The 16,486-nt window shown below is 45.8% G+C and overlaps 1 protein-coding gene and 1 long non-coding RNA gene across 2 annotated transcripts in view; one reads left to right on the top strand and one right to left on the bottom strand.

Annotated features, from left to right (window-relative positions):
- LOC128313684 (uncharacterized) overlaps positions 1-16,486 on the bottom strand; it is a 267,647-nt gene that overhangs the window by 133,368 nt on the left and 117,793 nt on the right. The gene's annotated exons all lie outside the window — the stretch shown is intronic.
- Positions 6,913-16,486, top strand: part of GPR139 (G protein-coupled receptor 139) — a 41,857-nt gene continuing 32,283 nt past the window's right edge. The window contains exon 1 of the mRNA XM_015067114.3: positions 6,913-7,240. Within this exon, the coding sequence (XP_014922600.1) occupies positions 7,117-7,240 (124 nt within the window). The 5' untranslated portion in view covers positions 6,913-7,116. The remainder of the gene's footprint in view (positions 7,241-16,486) is intronic.

Below are 16,486 nucleotides of genomic sequence, written 5' to 3'. Positions count from 1 at the left end.
ATTAATCTAAAAATGCTCTTTAAAAAGTCTATTTTTTTCTTTTTATAAATAAAGTCTATTTTTTAATTAAATAGATGACTGAAAATTAAATAAAACCTATGACTTATCTCTAACAGAGGATCGGCAAACTGGCATCCCAAGGGCTGAACTTGGCTTGCAGACATGTGTTGGTTTTCCCTGCCCAGAATCTATTCTCATTCCTCCTGTTACAGAATCCCAAGCTTCTTTTGAATAAATGATCCACCTCCTCTCATAATCCATGTGTTTTGGGAAGAACGGATTGCTTCTCTTGGCTCTATCACCAGGCCCATGAGCCCTACCTGGCCAATCAATGCAGTGCTGATTGGCTACAGAAATCCAATTCAAATGGTGAGTTGAGTTGAGATGGGCACATGGATCCCATTGGTCCATTGACAGCCTTCCCAAAGACCCTCACTGAAATTCTCTTTCAGTTCAGGTTACTAATCCAATAGGATAAATCTAGGGATGCTGGTGTGCTGGTGTCCACCTTTTTTAAGATGTTGTAAGAAGCTGCTTAAAAATGCAGCTAATCCAAAGCAAAGCAGAGCCCATAGGTAGAAAGGTACAGGTAATTTATGCTCCTGGATCCAGCCAGGCCTAAAGTCCAGAAAACCGTATTTTTCAGTTATAAGAGTTAATACATTCCTTTTAAAAAACTAAATAGTTCAGGGGCGCCTGGGTGGCGCAGTCAGTTAAGCGTCCGACTTCAGCCAGGTCACGATCTCGCGGTCCGTGAGTTCGAGCCCCGCGTCAGGCTCTGGGCTGATGGCTCACAGTCTGGAGCCTGTTTCCGGTTCTGTGTTTCCCTCTCTCTCTGCCCCTCCCCCGTTCATGCTCTGTCTCTCTCTGTCCCAAAAAAAAATAAATAAACGTTGAAAAAAAAAATTAAAAAAAAAAAACAAAACTAAATAGTTCAGGTCGATTAAACATCTGACTTTGTGGCTCAGATCATGATCTCATAGTTTATGAGTTCGTGCCCTGCACTGGGCTCTCTGCGGTCAGAAAAGAGCTTGCTTTGGATCCTCTGTCCCCTTCTCTTTCTGCCGCTCCCCTGCTCGTTCTCTCTCTCTCTCTCTCTCTCTCTCTCTCACTCTCTAAAAATAAACAAATAAGCTTTTAAAAAAGAAAAAATAGCTTGAGCTCTTTTTCTATTCATTTCAATAAAAATAATCCTGGCGAATAGTTACTATGGGTTTCACACCCAAGTCTGGGTTCAAGTTCTTGACTGTTAAGTTACGCTACAGTTAGGTCATGAACTGAAAATTCAAAGAGGAGGGAAACTTACCCTGCCCAGTAGGTGATGTGAATCCAGAAAGCACAGGTAACAAGTAACCCTCTAGTGGGAACACAATGTGATAAGTGGTATAGAAGATAGATCTCAGTGTCAGGGAGGTGCTGGGGGACTTGGAAAAGCTTGGAGGACAAGGTGACCCTTAAAATGAGCCTTGTAGGGGCCCCTGGGTGGCTCATTCAGCTGAGCATCCGACTTCACCTCAGGTCACGATCTCACACTTCATGGGTTTGAGACCTACATAGGGCTCTGTGCTGACAGCTCAGAGCCTGGAGCCTGGACCCTGTTTCAGATTCTGTGTCTCCTTCTCTCTCTGCTCCTCCCCGACTTGTTCATTCTCTCTCTTTCTCTCTCTCTCTCTCTCTCAAAAATAAATAAATAAACATTAACATAAAAATTAAAAAAAAAAAAAGAGGAGGCTTGTAAAGTCAGGAGAAAACAGAGCACAAGTTGCACTCTTATGGGAGGTAGGGAACAGAGCGGGTCAGCAGAGTGGTCTTAGGGAGCTCCAAGCCCTTTTCACCAACCTTCTGAACCAAAACAATCTCAGTCATAATCTGTGTGTGTGTCCCTCTATCAATCTGTCTATTCATCTGTCTTCTCTGTGTCTCTCTCCACATCTCTGTCTCTCTTTTTCTTTTCTTTTTTTTAAATTTTTTTAATGTTTACTTATTTTTGAGAGAGACAGAGACGGAGCAGGGGAGGGGCACGGAGAGACAAACACACAATCCAAAGCAGGCTCCAGGCTCCAAGCTGTCAGCACAGAGCCCAATGCAGGGCTCAAACTCATGAACTGTGAGATCATGACCTGAGCCAAAGTCGGATGCCCAACCGACTGAGCCACCCTGGCACCCCTCTTTTTCTTTTCCTCTCACTGTGTGTCTCTCTCTGCGTTTCTCTCTCTGTATCCCTCTCTCTCTCTCCCTCCCCTTCTTTCTCTCTCCTCTCTTCATGCACTCACTCGCCTACCTTCTGGGATGCAGTCCACCCCATCATCAATACCGCCCTAGTCTAAGCCACCATCATTTCTCACATGTCCAACTTGGCAGCCTCATAACTTGTCTTCCCACCTCCATTCTTGCCTTGCTTCCATCAATTGTCCACCTCTCTGACAAAGCAAATATTTTAAAATGAAAATCTAATCATGGTACTCCCCTGCTTAAAACCATGGATAAAGAAAGAACTCCTCAACACAGCCTACAAGACCCTTCCCATTCTCCAACCACATCCAGCTCCACGTATCCACCCCACTCACTGCACCCCAGCTTCCCTGGTCTTCCAGTTCTTCAAAGAGTCCTTCTCTATCCCATCCTAGAGCCTTTGAATTTGAAATCTCCTTGAAATGCTCCTCTCACCCCCAGCCCCACATCCCTTTACCTAATTAACACTTACTCGTCTTTTACTTCTTATCTCAGATTCAAATATCACTTCCTAAGAGAAGCCTTCCCTGATTGCCAGACCACATCAGATCTCACTGGTACATGTTCTCTCATTTGTTTGACTTTTTCTTTATAGCACTTATCCAAGTTTAGAAATGTGTGTATGTGTGTGTATTTGATGGATTGATTCATGCCTGTGTCTTGTACTTAAGACCCAGGAAATCAGAGACCGCGTCAACTTCTTAAAATAACTTCATACCCAGAATTCAGTACAGTGGCTAGTGCACACTTCCATTTTGTTACAGTCCCCACCACTCCCTGTTGCATTCCCAACTCCAAGTTGTGTTAGTTACAATTTATGTTGTTTGTGCTACTGTTTCCCTAGAAAAAAGAATTATTCCTTTAAACTACTGCCTCTATTAAAGGGTAGAGAAATGGAGGCTAGACCCAGAGGGCCAAGTGTTTCCAGGAAAATGGGAGACTGCATCTTTCTTTATGGAAGTAGAAAAGGTACAATAAATAGTTCTGTCTCACTTATGTTTATTTCCTGTCCAGGCTCGTAGGCATTTGAATTTTCAACACCTTCCCCTAACATTATTCATATATTTCTATTACTTATTTATTTATTTAAGGTATCTGACTCTTGATCTCAGCTCAGGTCATGATTTTGCAGTTTCATGAGTTTAAGCCCCACATCAGGCTCTGTGCTGGCAGCATGGACACTGCTTGGCATTCTCTCTCTCTCCTCCCTCTCTGCCCCTACCCCACTCATGCTGTCTCTCTTTCTCAAAATAAATAAATATACATTAAAAATTTTAAGATTTATTTCTCAACACCCACCTGGCACTAGGTATGTTCTTGGCACTGAGGATACAGCGGATATGGCAAATGAAGTCCCTGCCCTCAAGTCATAGTGCCTGAATTACAGTGTGAGTTTACTGTTGTATATCTGTCCTTCCACTAAGCAGAAGTGGTTCCAACACCAGCTCTGGAGCCAGACAGCCTTGGACCTAATCCCAGCCAGGTGGCCTTGAGCAACTTACCAAACTTCTCTATACCTTGGTTTCCTCACCTGTAAAATTGAGCTAATAGTGTTATTGTGTGCATGTAATGAGTTAAGACACAGCTGTCTCATCATAAACCCCCATATCTTTTATTTCCTACCTCTGTACCTTACGCAGGACTGGCTTCATGGGTAATGTGTCCTGTGCAGCCACACAGAGCCCCATACTTAAAAGGGCTCTCCACTTGGTTTAATGCTCTGCTGTTGCTGCCCCCCAAATTCTTAATTTTTGAACAAGGGGCCCTGTATTTTTATTTTCGTATCAGGCCCTGCAATGATGCAGCCAGTCCTGATCAATACACATTAAATGCTCAGTAAATGTCTGTTGAGAGAATGAATAAGTGAGTGAATTTAGCCAACCACAGTTGATGCTCAAGAACACCATTATCTTACAGAGCCAGTCAAGTGGCTCAGCCCCTGAGCAAAATTCAACAAACTTCGTTGTTGACTCATCCTGTCCCTTCCCTGGTACTAAAAGCCTGACCCAGGACCTTAAATTTCTTCTCATCTAACCTACCCATTTCCTGGGAAACTTTGACCTTGACAGTCTGCCAGAGTTCTCAATGGAACCAGCAGTGAACCCCATCCCATTCTCCATTCTCCAGATCAGAGTCTGCACGGTTTCTACCTCTCTACTCCCTCTCTGCCTGCTCAGCATCCCTGGAATAAGATGCACATGGTTTCCTTCATCCCATTTTACAGATGGGGAAATAGAGGCTCAGTAAAAATAAGGTCCATCAAGATTCTCCATGCAGCCCTGCTCCTTTGCCTAGCCAAGTTTCTAGTTTTATAGTTTCTAACAAGATCCCCAGAACCAAATCACACAAATTATTTTTATAGTGGTTAATCAGACTTGATAATTACATGCTAAATCTGAGACTGAGCCCCACAACCCTAACAGTATCCCATGTTCTGACACTCTGGCCTGCAAAGACAAGCAAAGATAAACTCATCTCCCCATGCCCTGCCTGCCCTAAGCCAGCAGGTGCTGGGGCCTTTCATTCTCTCAATGTTTAATGAGAATCTGCAACATGCAGGCACCATGTAGAAGCTGGTGATGCAACTGTGAACAAAACAGACAAAAGTCCCTGATTCTCTAAGAGGGGAAACAGATAAGAAACAAACTAATTCAATAAACTGTATATGGTATGACCATGGTACTAAGCACGACGGAGAAAAATTGAGCAGGGGAGGGGCAGAGGAAGTGAGCATTTGGGAGGGTAGGAGTGGAGATTTCAATTTTAAATAGGACTGATTGGGAAAGACTTGAAGAAAGTGAAGAAGCTGGTTAATACAGCTTTCTGGAGAAAGAGCATTGCAGGCAGAAGGAACAGACAGTGCAAAGCCCTGAGGCATTATCCCTGACTCATAATGTTGAGAGATACCTGAATAGACTGGAGCACTTAGCCAAACCATACACACTCCCCCTCCCAGCCCCAGCTTCTCATCTCAGTTTTGTTGCCTATAGACAAATCTAATCTATAGGGTTTTGAACCATTAGGTATTGAATTTCTGCAATGGTACTACTTTCTTTATCAACACAGTGGGGTTTTCATTTTGTCTTTGTTTGGGGTAGTCACATTTAAATGAAAGAGTTCACAACAAAATTTCAATATCCAACTTGGCTTGAGATATCAGACCTGTGCTCACTGGGCCCACATGACTCTTTGTAATAATCTGTCCCTTCAGGGGGCATAAGCCCCCCTATTCACCACAAACCCAGCCAGAATGCCTCCCTTATGCAGAATGCCTGGCCCTGAATGCATTGTGGTTTACCACCAGCCCCACCCCCAACGCCTGCCTTGGAAAGCCCCTAACAATGATGGAGATTGGACACATGCCCCTTGCTGGGCATGAGGAGCAGGGGTCTCCTCCATCTTGGGAGACTGAAAGAGGCTGGGGAGATCCCTGTCAGTTCCTTCTCCCCAGGAATAGATAGATGTGAGAGGGGAGGGGCTGGGAAGCCAAGAGAGAGGTCTAAGGCTTCTCTGAGCTCATCACATGCTCTTGCATTGATCCCCCTGGAAATGCTTCTCCTCCTATTTCTGCAGAACCTAATTCTCACACATGCTGTCTTGAGCCCTGATTTCTCCCCCTGCCCAAATCTGTTGTGGCCTCTAGAAGAGCTACACTAGGAACTCTCCACCCTCCTACACTCAAGAAAAAGGGGGGTGTCTATGCACCAAAAATTTCCAAGATTGCCTAGGTCCCACCTGTTTACCTCTCCTATGCTTCACTCAACTTTCAAGACCACCCTCAAATGACACCCACGTGAATTTGTATGTGTTTGAGTTGTCACGTGAGTGTGGTCTTTGTGCATGTTGATTAGGGTGCTCCTGTGTTTTCACGTGTCTTGATGAGGGATGAGAGGGCCTCCGCGTGCCTGTGAGTGTGTGTGTGTGTGTGTGTGCGCCCGCATAACCGGGTATTGTGTGTCTTTGTGTGAGCGTGGGTGAGTCTGTGTGAGTGGTTGCAACATCTTTACTCCCGACAGAAGGTCTTTGCGGCACACTTCTCTCAGCCAGCCTGCATCCTCTTCAAAGGCACTCCAGCTCAGGGACAGTCCACCTCTGGCCTTCCCCAGAATCAACACACGCATTGAGACGCACGCACACTTCCTTTCAAGCGCTGTTCCTTTGGCCCAAGAGAACCGACAAACCTTGAGCATCCTCGCTCCGACAGCCTCCTCCCCACGCCCCAACCCCACCCTCCGATGCCCTGGCTGAAGGATCCTCTACATGGAGATGGACTCAGAGCACTGGCAACGGGGAAGAAAAGTGACTGGGAGGAGAATCGAGCAAGGCAAACTGAGGACACGCTGAAGGAGTACGGAGCCAGAGCCGCTGCGGGGAAGCAGGTCCCACCCACACCACGCCCCTCCCGCAGAGGGATAGCTTGTTCCCACCCCGGTCTTCCTCTGGGGCTTCCAGGTCTCACTCTTCTCCTCAAACTGGAGCTGTGAGAGGCAGCTGGGACCCCCTCCTCCCATGCATCCCCCTCGCCCCACCATCCGCGTCCAGGCAGCTGCTGATTGGCTGCGGGAAGCAGCGCCCCAGCTCCCCGTCTCCGAGGCGGGAGCGGAGCGGGTCCGAGGTGGGAGGCGCACGAACCGGCTCTGGGAGCCCCTCCCAAGTCCCTGTGCCCAGCGCCCTGTGCCCTACGCGACGGCCGTGCCAGGACTCCAGGAGGGCAGGTGTAGAGGGAGCAAAGGGGACCACGGCCAAAGGTAGAAGCAAGTCCTGCAGAAAGAAAGGCGCTGCTGCTCCGGCTGCTGCCTCCGCCACTGCCGCCACCACCGAACCAGCGTCCAGAGCGGGGCTGGCAGGCCAGGCACGGAGAGGAGAGGAGCGAGGGGCGAGCTCATGGAGCACACGCACGCCCACCTCGTAGCCAACAGCTCGTTGTCCTGGTCCCCCGGCTCGACCTGCGGCTTGGGCTTCGTGCCCGTGGTTTATTACAGCCTCTTGCTGTGCCTCGGTTTACCAGGTGAGGAGCGTGGGGGAGAGGGAGGAAGCCGGGACCCCCGAATGCGGAGCGACCCTGTCTAGAACCCCCAGGCCTAGACATCCTCGGCGCGTGATCCCTGGCGCCCCTTCTGAAAAAGTTTAAGCCTAAGGGCAACAGCGGACATTTCCAGACTGGGAAGAAAGGAAGTTGCTGTGCCTGTCAGGGACTCGTGTGTGTGTGTGTGTGTGTGTGTGTGTGTGTGTGTGTGCGCGCGCGCGTGCGCGTCTCGAGCGTGCGTGGCAGGTGATGGGCATGGTGTATGTGTTGGTGTGAGTGTGCGCGTGGATTCGAGTATTTGCATGAGCATCTGAAGTGATCCGCGTCCCTGAAGGTGTCCAGTGGGGGCTGTGACTTGACCGCACTTCCCCACAGCTTTCTGGGGTTTCACTTCTCTTGTGCCCCCCCACCACATCCACTCCAGCCTGAGAAAACCTCTGCCCCCTCCCCCACCGCGCGTGTCACCCCTGATTGGAGGCGAAGCCAGAGGTTCTGATGCCCAGCACTCTTTCTCTGGGGCGCTGGGATGGAGCAAAGGATGAGCCCCTGTGACCCCTAAGCGAGGAAGGGGTCTCCAGGGAGGCTAGGAAGAGTCTGGGTGGGTCTGGGACCATGCCTTGGCCAGGGTAAGGGCCCAGAGACACCCACAGGCTTCAGAAGCCACCACTTCAGGGGGTCACAGTCTCCTTGAGGACATGCCTTGCCCCCTGGCTTTGCTTCCCTGTCCATCCATTCTGGGCAGCTGATGACCGCTGCGGATGTCTGGCTGGTCCCACATCTTAACGTCCTCTCCAAAGTGTGACTGAGACTTCTGCTGAATTCCTGAAGAGAGCTGGGCTGCTGGGGGCTGGGGGTGCGTGCTGTTTGTGAGAGAGGGGGAGGGGGTTCCTGGGGCTCCAGCTTGAGATAACCCCTTCTTCCAGATAGTCTCTGAGACGGTCTGTGTGGCAGAAAGATTCCTAAAGATCACTTGCAAGCAGACAAGAGAGGGACAAAAGGAAACAGAAAGAAAAAAATCCAGCATGCAGCCTAGAATCACAACATCATCTACCCTGCCATTCCGCATCCTGGGAACTTGGGAGCTGGATTTCTGAAAGCCTTGTTGACATTTCCTTTTCAAAACATTCAACTTGGTGGTCAGGGCCCCTGATAAGGTTGTTTATATAAATTCCCCCTCCCAAATTTTGGAAGGAATGAGAAAGCATAAGTTTACAATCACCAAGCCTCTCTCCCAGAGAGTGATGAGGTTTTTATTACTAACTAATCATTCTGGCTGCCCTGGGAGAGACACTCAGCCTCTGATTCACCCTGCTGGGGCAGCGGCACGTGTCCTATAATTACCTTGAGCAGGAATTGATTTGTCCAGTCCCCACCTCCCCATCAGCCCCCCTGAGCCTCTCCCAGAGCTCTCTTTTAGGGAGTGAGTTTTTGAGGAGGTTGGTTATTGGTGACACTTGCTGAACCAGAGAAGTGATAGCCGCCCCTTTTCCCTTCGGCTCTCACATCAGAATGTCTGACCCCTCTGCCTTCAACCCTCCATCTCCTCTGCTGACTAAAGAAGCTACTGTCTCAGGCTTTCCTTCTGAAAACCCTTTAAGGGACAGAGACATAAAGACGGGGAGGCTCCAAGGGCCCAGAGCAGGGACATGAAGATGAGTAGAACAGGGGAAAGCTCAGACCTTCAAACACCTCAAGGTGGAAAACAAGATACCTCACATCTTTACAGCATTAACTCCTATGCCAGACATGGCCTTCCTGACCCATAGCATTGGCACCTATTGTGTGCCAAGCAGTCCTAGGCACAGGCTCATCATGGCTGAGCCCAGGGTTAGGAGACAAAGAGAGAGGGATTAGGATGAGAACTTGGAAGGCACTGATAGGTTCTTATGCTCCACTAAAAGCTGTGACCACCTACTGTGTGTCAAGTGCTAAAGAGGTGCCTACAGGATTCAAGGAGCTCACAAGTGGAGCTTGTGGTGGATGCAGAAGGACCAAGCATTCTGGAAAAGGATGATTGAAGAGGGCAGGCTTGCAGGAAGATGATAGGTTGATAAGTGTTTTGTTAATTGCTTGCAAGGTGGTTCAGAAGGTGAAATCCTTAAGTCATTCTCTTAGAACCAGAAGGGCAGGCAAGTATGTCCTAGTGACTAAGAATGCAGACTGTAGAATGAAGCAGAGCTGGTTGTTAACATGTGGACCTTCTGTGTTTCTGTGCCTCAGTTTCCACATCTGTAAAACAGGCATTAGGACAGCAGCCACCTCCCGGAATGATGGCAAGAAGGAAAGACGTTGATGGAGATGATGGTGCAGGTTAAGCGCTCAGCTCAGTGCCTGACACACCACACACTGACTGATTGCTGCTGTGACACTGCAGTTGTGGTCATCATGAAGCTGATCTGGTTGTAAGGAGGGGGGGACTGCGTGGCATGGGAGTCAGAGAAGGGACTGGGAGCACACAAGAAAAGCACTTAGCTCAGCGCCTGAGCTCACTACAGTATTCCCCTCCCCACCCCCAGCTACCGGCAATTAGCAAACCCTCATTACCCTGCTACTGACCAGGATGCACAGCTATGCTGAGTGTGAAGTAACAGACCACAGAGCTTGGTCATATTGTTGAAAACTGAGATTTTAATTGAATCACTTTTCCTGGCAGTGAACTCACCCCCATTTCCAAATTCTCACAGTGATTGGAAACTGAGGGGTGGATGAGGAGTGGCTGTTTGGCAACAAGGGAGCTAGTGACTAGGAGAAAGGACAGATGTTTCTTACCTCCTTCAGTATCTAGACTAAAAGGAAGAGCTTGGGAAAAGCCATGTGGTCCAATCCCCTGCCTCTAGGAATCACCTCAGTCTAACTTAACTGCTTTGGAGTGGGACCCGGGGGTCCTAATATGAAGTATGGGCACAGCTCTGCCACTTAAGAATTCTTAACATTTCTGTACCACAAATTACTCCACTTGTAAAATGGGGGTAACAGCACTACCTACTACCCACACAGATAATGTATATTAAATAAGATCATCCATATAAAAATGGCTAAGTACAGTGCCTGGACTGAGGAAAACACTTGTTAGTGCCTTCTCTGCACGGGATATTTTTCTATGCTAAATGCTTAGATTATTGCACTTAATCTTCACCACATCCCTGTGACCTGTACATGTCCCTGAACCCATTTTACATATGAGCAAACTGAGATTCTGAGAAATGGAGCATCCTGTCCACAGTCACACAATCAAACCAGTATGCAAACACCTGCTCTTTCCATTGTACCACGGTGCCTTCATTATTGCCAGGAAGTTCTTCTAACTAACCCCAGTCCTTTATGCTGTGTACTCAGTGGAGAACATTGGTGTGTCCCAGCTGTTCCTAAAACTATGTCTCTTTTCTCTTCCTTTTAAGTAAGCAAGATGTTTCTAGCTTTTTCAAATGCATACAATAAGCCAGTAAAGCTAACAAGGTGCAGCTGGGGGCCCTGATGGGGCCAAATGGGACAAGACAGTTCAAAGCAGAAGGCAGTACAGGAAGAAGAGATGAGCCTGATGCCTGAGGGAAGAGAGTGGCAGGGAGGACGGGTGAGCCTGGCTGATAAGGAAGGAGCAGCACGAAATTAAACTGAGATATGAAAGATATTTTTTTAAATTTTACCTTCTAAAAGGCACCAGGGATGTTACGGGAGACAAGGTAAGGAAGACGATAGCCTGACACCACACACAGCCCAGCAGATAGGAGCATTTCTGGAACTGCCATGTGAGGATGGTAATACCTGCCTGTGAGGATCGGTGCACAATGAAGGAGATGATGAGTCTGTCACCTGTCAGATAGTGCTTTGACACATGGTGGTTACAGTTGCTGCTAACAAGAGGTGAGAAAATGGTGACTAGCAAGCTGGACTGAGCCCTCAGATGCATTCTCTTTTGAGAACCTATAAACATCTTTTGAGAAAATATAGTAAACAGGTTAACAGTACAAGGTCTGGAGTTAGACCTCTGGGGTTTGAGTCCTGGCTTTGCTATTTATATGCTGTGTAACTTTAGGCAAGTGACTTTACTCTCTGCCTCAGTTTCCCCATCTGTAAAATCGGATGATGATAATAATGGCACATACCTCATAGAGTTGCTGTGAAAATTCAGTGGGTTATATATTTAACACAATGTCTGCCACACAGTAAGCACTCCATAAGCCATATTTTTCATCATTTAAAAATTAGGAAAATTAGGGACGCCTGGGTGGCTCAGTCAGTTAAGCGTCTGACTTCAGCTCAGGTCATGATCTCACGGTCGTGAGTTCGAGACCCACGTCGGGGTCTGGGCTGATGGCTCAGAGCCTGGAGCCTGCTTCCAATTCTGTGTCTCCCTCTCTCTCTGCCCCTCCCCCGTTCATGCTCTGTCTCTCTCTCTGTCTCAAAAATAAATAAAAACGGTAAAAAAAAAATTAAAAAAAAATTAGGAAAATTAAGGAAAAATTCTCAACTTGTCTTATGACACCAGCTTTACACTAATACCAAAGCAGACAAAGATATTACAAGAAAACTACCAATCAATATTCCCCATGAACATGGGCACAAAAGATCCTCAATAAAATATTACCAAATCTAACTCAGGAATATATAAGAATGATAACAAATCAAGATAAAGTTGGGTTTATCCCAGGAATGTAAGGCTGGCTCAACATCTGAAAATCATTCTGTGTGATCCACCATAATAAAAAACCTAAAAAAAGAAATCCATATGATCTTCTCAGTAGATATAAAAAAGTATTTGACAAAATTCAACATCCATTCATGATAAAAATTCATCACACTAGAGAACTTCTTTAACCTGATAAAGGTTATCAATAGGTAACCTATAGCTAACATCACATGTGATGATAAAAGATGGAATGTTTCTCCTCTAAGATCCAGAACAAGGCAAGGAGATCTGTTCTTGCTACTCCAATTCAACATCATACTGGAAGTTCTAGCCAGGAAAGAAAACGAAATAAAAGGTATACTGGAAAGGGGCACCTGGGTGGCTCAGTCAACTGAGGGTCTGGTTCTTGATTTCAGCTCAGGTCATGATCTCACAGTTTGTGAGTTTGAGCCCCAAGTTAGGCTCTGCACTGATGGTGCAGAGCCTGCATGGGATTCTCTCTCTCTGCCCCTCACCCACTTGCACTCTCTCTCAAAATAAATAAACTTAAAAAATTGTTTTAAAAAAGGTATACTAGAAGGAAGAAATTAAACTGTTTCTATTCACAAATGATACAATTACCTTCATAGAAAATCACAAAGACTCCACACAAAAAAAGCTCCTCAGAATAAGTGAGTTCACCATGTTTGCACATGTTGCACCATGTTCACACTGTTAATATGCAAAAACCTACTGTATTTCTATGTATTAGCAATGAACAATTTGAAACTAAAAATTGGAATTAAAAAAATAGATTTCCAAGTTTCCTTGAAAAGCCAGAGGAACTAACATTAGGCACATATTCCCAGAAGGTTGGCTGCAGATGAGGAATGGACTGCTTTCCTATGTAGCTGCTTTCTGGAGAGAGAGAGAGAGAGAGAGAGAGCCTTAAATAGGCAATGACATTCATATTATTCAAAAACCTAGTAATATAAAAAGGCACACATTGCGAAATCTCCCTCCCATCCATTTCCCCCGCTCACCAATTCCTAAATCCACCCCATCATCACTACTACACAGATAACGAGGGCATCAGTATCTTGGTTTCTCATTTGTTCTTTCAGAGTGTTTTAGTTTATATACAAGCAAGTATGAATAGAGGATCTCAACTCTTCATTTTTTTTTTACTGTTCTCAAATTGAGCACATTATACACACTGTCCTCCATCTTGCTCTTTTTCACTTAATATATTAATCATCCACCATGGTATATTGAAGCTTTTTCATTCTTTTATGAAGCTGCATAGTATTCCATTGTATATTTGTACCATAATTTAATGGGTGCCCCTTTCAAAATCACATAGGCACTCTTATGTGAAAGTCCCTATATGCGACACCTCACTGTTCTCTGTAACATGTATGGCCCCTCTTTATGCACATTTGGCCCTAGGATCCCTGTTATAACAGTGGGAGAAAGAGCACTGCATGAGGAGTCCTGGATTCCAGGCTATTCTCTAGCAATAACTCACAGTGTGGGTCTGTCAGAGGCCTGAGAGAGCTGGGCTCTGCTTGTATAGCTCAGTTGGAGACATGGCCCATAAATGAGACACAAGCGTTGACCAGTGAAGTAGCTATGCTGGAGGCTGGCCGGGTTGGCCTTGGGCTGGGGTCCAGAACAGGAGCTTTGTTGTCCTTGCCCCTGCACAATTTCTGTAGTGATCCCATGTGTAATTTCTGCTTTTGAGGTTGTGTATAAAATGCATTGCACTGGAACTGACTGGACATGGATTTGGATCCTGTATCTTACCCGTGTTTGTTGTGTGATCTCAGATATGATACTGTACCTCTGAGTCCCAGTTTTCATTTGTAATAAAATAATCAGCCAAGTTCAGCATTTAAGAAAGAGGTCTCTGATGTTAGACTGAATGGGTTTGAATCCTAGCTTCCCTACTTACCAGTCTGTGACCTTGAGCCAATTTCTCACCCTCTATGAGTCGCAGCCTCATCAATGAGGTGGGGCCATACTAATACCTATCTCATAGGGTTGTTGTGAGGATTAAATGAAAATGTAAAAATACTTAGCACCATTCTTGGCACATGTTTGCTCTTGTATGGAGTAAGAGTTCAGTAAGTGTTATTAACCTTCTGTGCCCTGCATTGTTACTGTGGCGATCCAAAATAAAATATGCAAAGGCTTCTCACAATCCCTCAAACATTGTAGGAGCTCAATAAAGAGTACCTGGTGTTGTTTTTATTGTTTAACATGTCAACAAGCCTTGTTGACCAAGGTCTTTCCCATACAATTCCACTCAGAGTGCACCCACCAGGAATGAAACTCCTTGCCCTGGAAAACTAAGAAAGAATTATCCAATGGATTAAACAATCAATTCCATCATAAGCCTAAGGAATTTGTACCTCTCAAAGAGTTGCCTGTGGTTCAGTGAAACCTCCAGAAATACCATCAGTCCAGAACATGAAACCTTCTTCAGCTAAAGTTGATAAAGGGACTGACAAGCACCCAGAAGAGTGCCCTGCATTCTGCAGCCAGGATCATAAACAGAAGTGATGCAGGGAGGTGAACACAGATCCTGCCACTGAACCTCCATGTGATCTGAACTGTGTGGGCAATGCTGATAGGGGATGCTAGCCCTGCACAGGGTGCCATGAAACGCTGGGGGCAGGGAAGGGCAGGTGTCTTGAATTCAAATACTTGCTAGAGGCAGTCAGATAGCATAAATAAACAAAGTGGCCCAGTTTTAAGAAATATTTCACTTACCCAAAGAATCATCCTTCCCTGCTGTTTTTCTGAAAACATGTGGCCCTTTTGGTCTCTCTAATCTTCCCTCAGTGATAGAGACGTATGTACCAAAACCACTGAACTCTCCTCTTAACAACTGCTAGCACGTTTGTTGCACTTACTATGTACTAGGGATTCTTCAAAGCATTTTACAGGCACTAGCTCATTTAATTCCCACAATGACCCTTTGAGGTGTGCATACTTATCATGCCCATTTTTCAGATGAGAATGATGAGATGCCCATGGTCACATAGCTAGAAATCAACAGAGTGATACTCATTACTGCTATCCAGCTTTATGATAAGAAAATGGCAACACACACACAATGACAGCTGACAAGCAACACTTGGACTAGATCACTAGGGACAGGGGTAACAAACAATAGGGAGGAGTGGGGAGGAGTAAGGACTGGAGGAGGTTACAAAGTACCATCACCACTCAGCTCTCTGCAGTGTTGCCAAATTCTTCCAAAAATCTACAAATCTAGATTTTTATATGAAATATCCTAATGTTTCAATGTTGGCAACTAATTCAAAAATTTTAAAAAACACTGTGCGAGCCAGCACTGCATGAGCCAAACCAAACATATCTTCAGGCTTGATACAGCCCACCAGGCTGCCAATTCACAAACTCCAGAGTGGGTAAAGCTTTAAGAGGTACCAAGAAATGCCAACACAGTGCACAGTGTGTGGAGAATAAAAACAAGAAGCTAGGGGGAGGAATAAGGAATAAAAGAGAGGGAGACCCAAAGAAACACATGACTAAAAAAAAAAACAAGCATGCCAACTCAGGAAACCAGGGGTTTGGCATGACTAGAAGAAAGGGCTCCAAGTAGTACCACAAATTGCATGTTGACAATGTCCTGGAACACAAATCCCCCATTTTTTTTTTGTAAATGGGAAGAGCCCTTAGAACCTGACAGCATGGTGGATTAGGATGTGGGCTCATGGTCTCCCACTGACCTGGATTCAAGTTCCAGCCTTGTGACTTCCTAGTGGCAGGGTTCTGGCAAGTTGCTTAAACCTCTCTGAGCGTCAGTGATCGTCTCTGCAGAATGGGTATAACAGTGCCTTTTTCACAGGGTGTATGTACAGACAAAATGAAGCAATTCATGGCTAGCAGGGGTCCCAATGTCTGCCACTCCATGGCTGCTGTTTTTTAATCAATGTCAGCACCATCATTTTATAACATGAGGAAACTGACACCTTAGCCAATGTCACAGAGCTAGGAATGGCAGAATCTAAACCAGAACTTAACTTTTCCAACTTTAATTTAGTTCCCTTTTTATAAAATCACACCGCTAGTGATTTCTTGAGGAAGCAAAGTGATAGGAGTAAAGGAGAAACAGGCTGTGGAATTTTAGAACTCAGAGTAATCATCTAGATTTGGGGGCATTTTGTTGTTATTGTTGTTTTATGTAGGATTATTTTAGGTGGCACAAGACTGCATCATTATTTAATCCCTTTTCAGTTTTCTCAACCTTTCTGATTCTATCAAAGGGAAAGTCCCATCTTGGTGCTAGTATGTCTTTAACACCTTTTCACGCGTGCTAAACCTCCCTTATTAACAGACACAGAGCAGGCCTAGAGCTCGGCCTTGGGAAGCAGCAGTATCTAGCTAAAATTTAATGTCACCCTTGCGCTGTCATTATATTTATGTTTAAGGCTATCTTCTGTTTACAACAGGGAGGTGGGTTTGGGATTCAGGGTTGCTATATATGCTGTCCAATATAGTAACCACCAGCCTCACATGGCTATTGAGCACTTGACATTTGAGTAGCACAACTGAGGAACTGATTTTTTCATTCAATTTAATTTCAATTCATT

This window comes from Acinonyx jubatus, chromosome E3, assembly GCF_027475565.1.
Source record: "Acinonyx jubatus isolate Ajub_Pintada_27869175 chromosome E3, VMU_Ajub_asm_v1.0, whole genome shotgun sequence".
Classification (NCBI taxonomy): domain Eukaryota; kingdom Metazoa; phylum Chordata; class Mammalia; order Carnivora; family Felidae; genus Acinonyx; species Acinonyx jubatus.
Note: the sequence above shows the minus strand (reverse complement) of the source record. Positions and strands in the feature narration are given on the sequence as shown.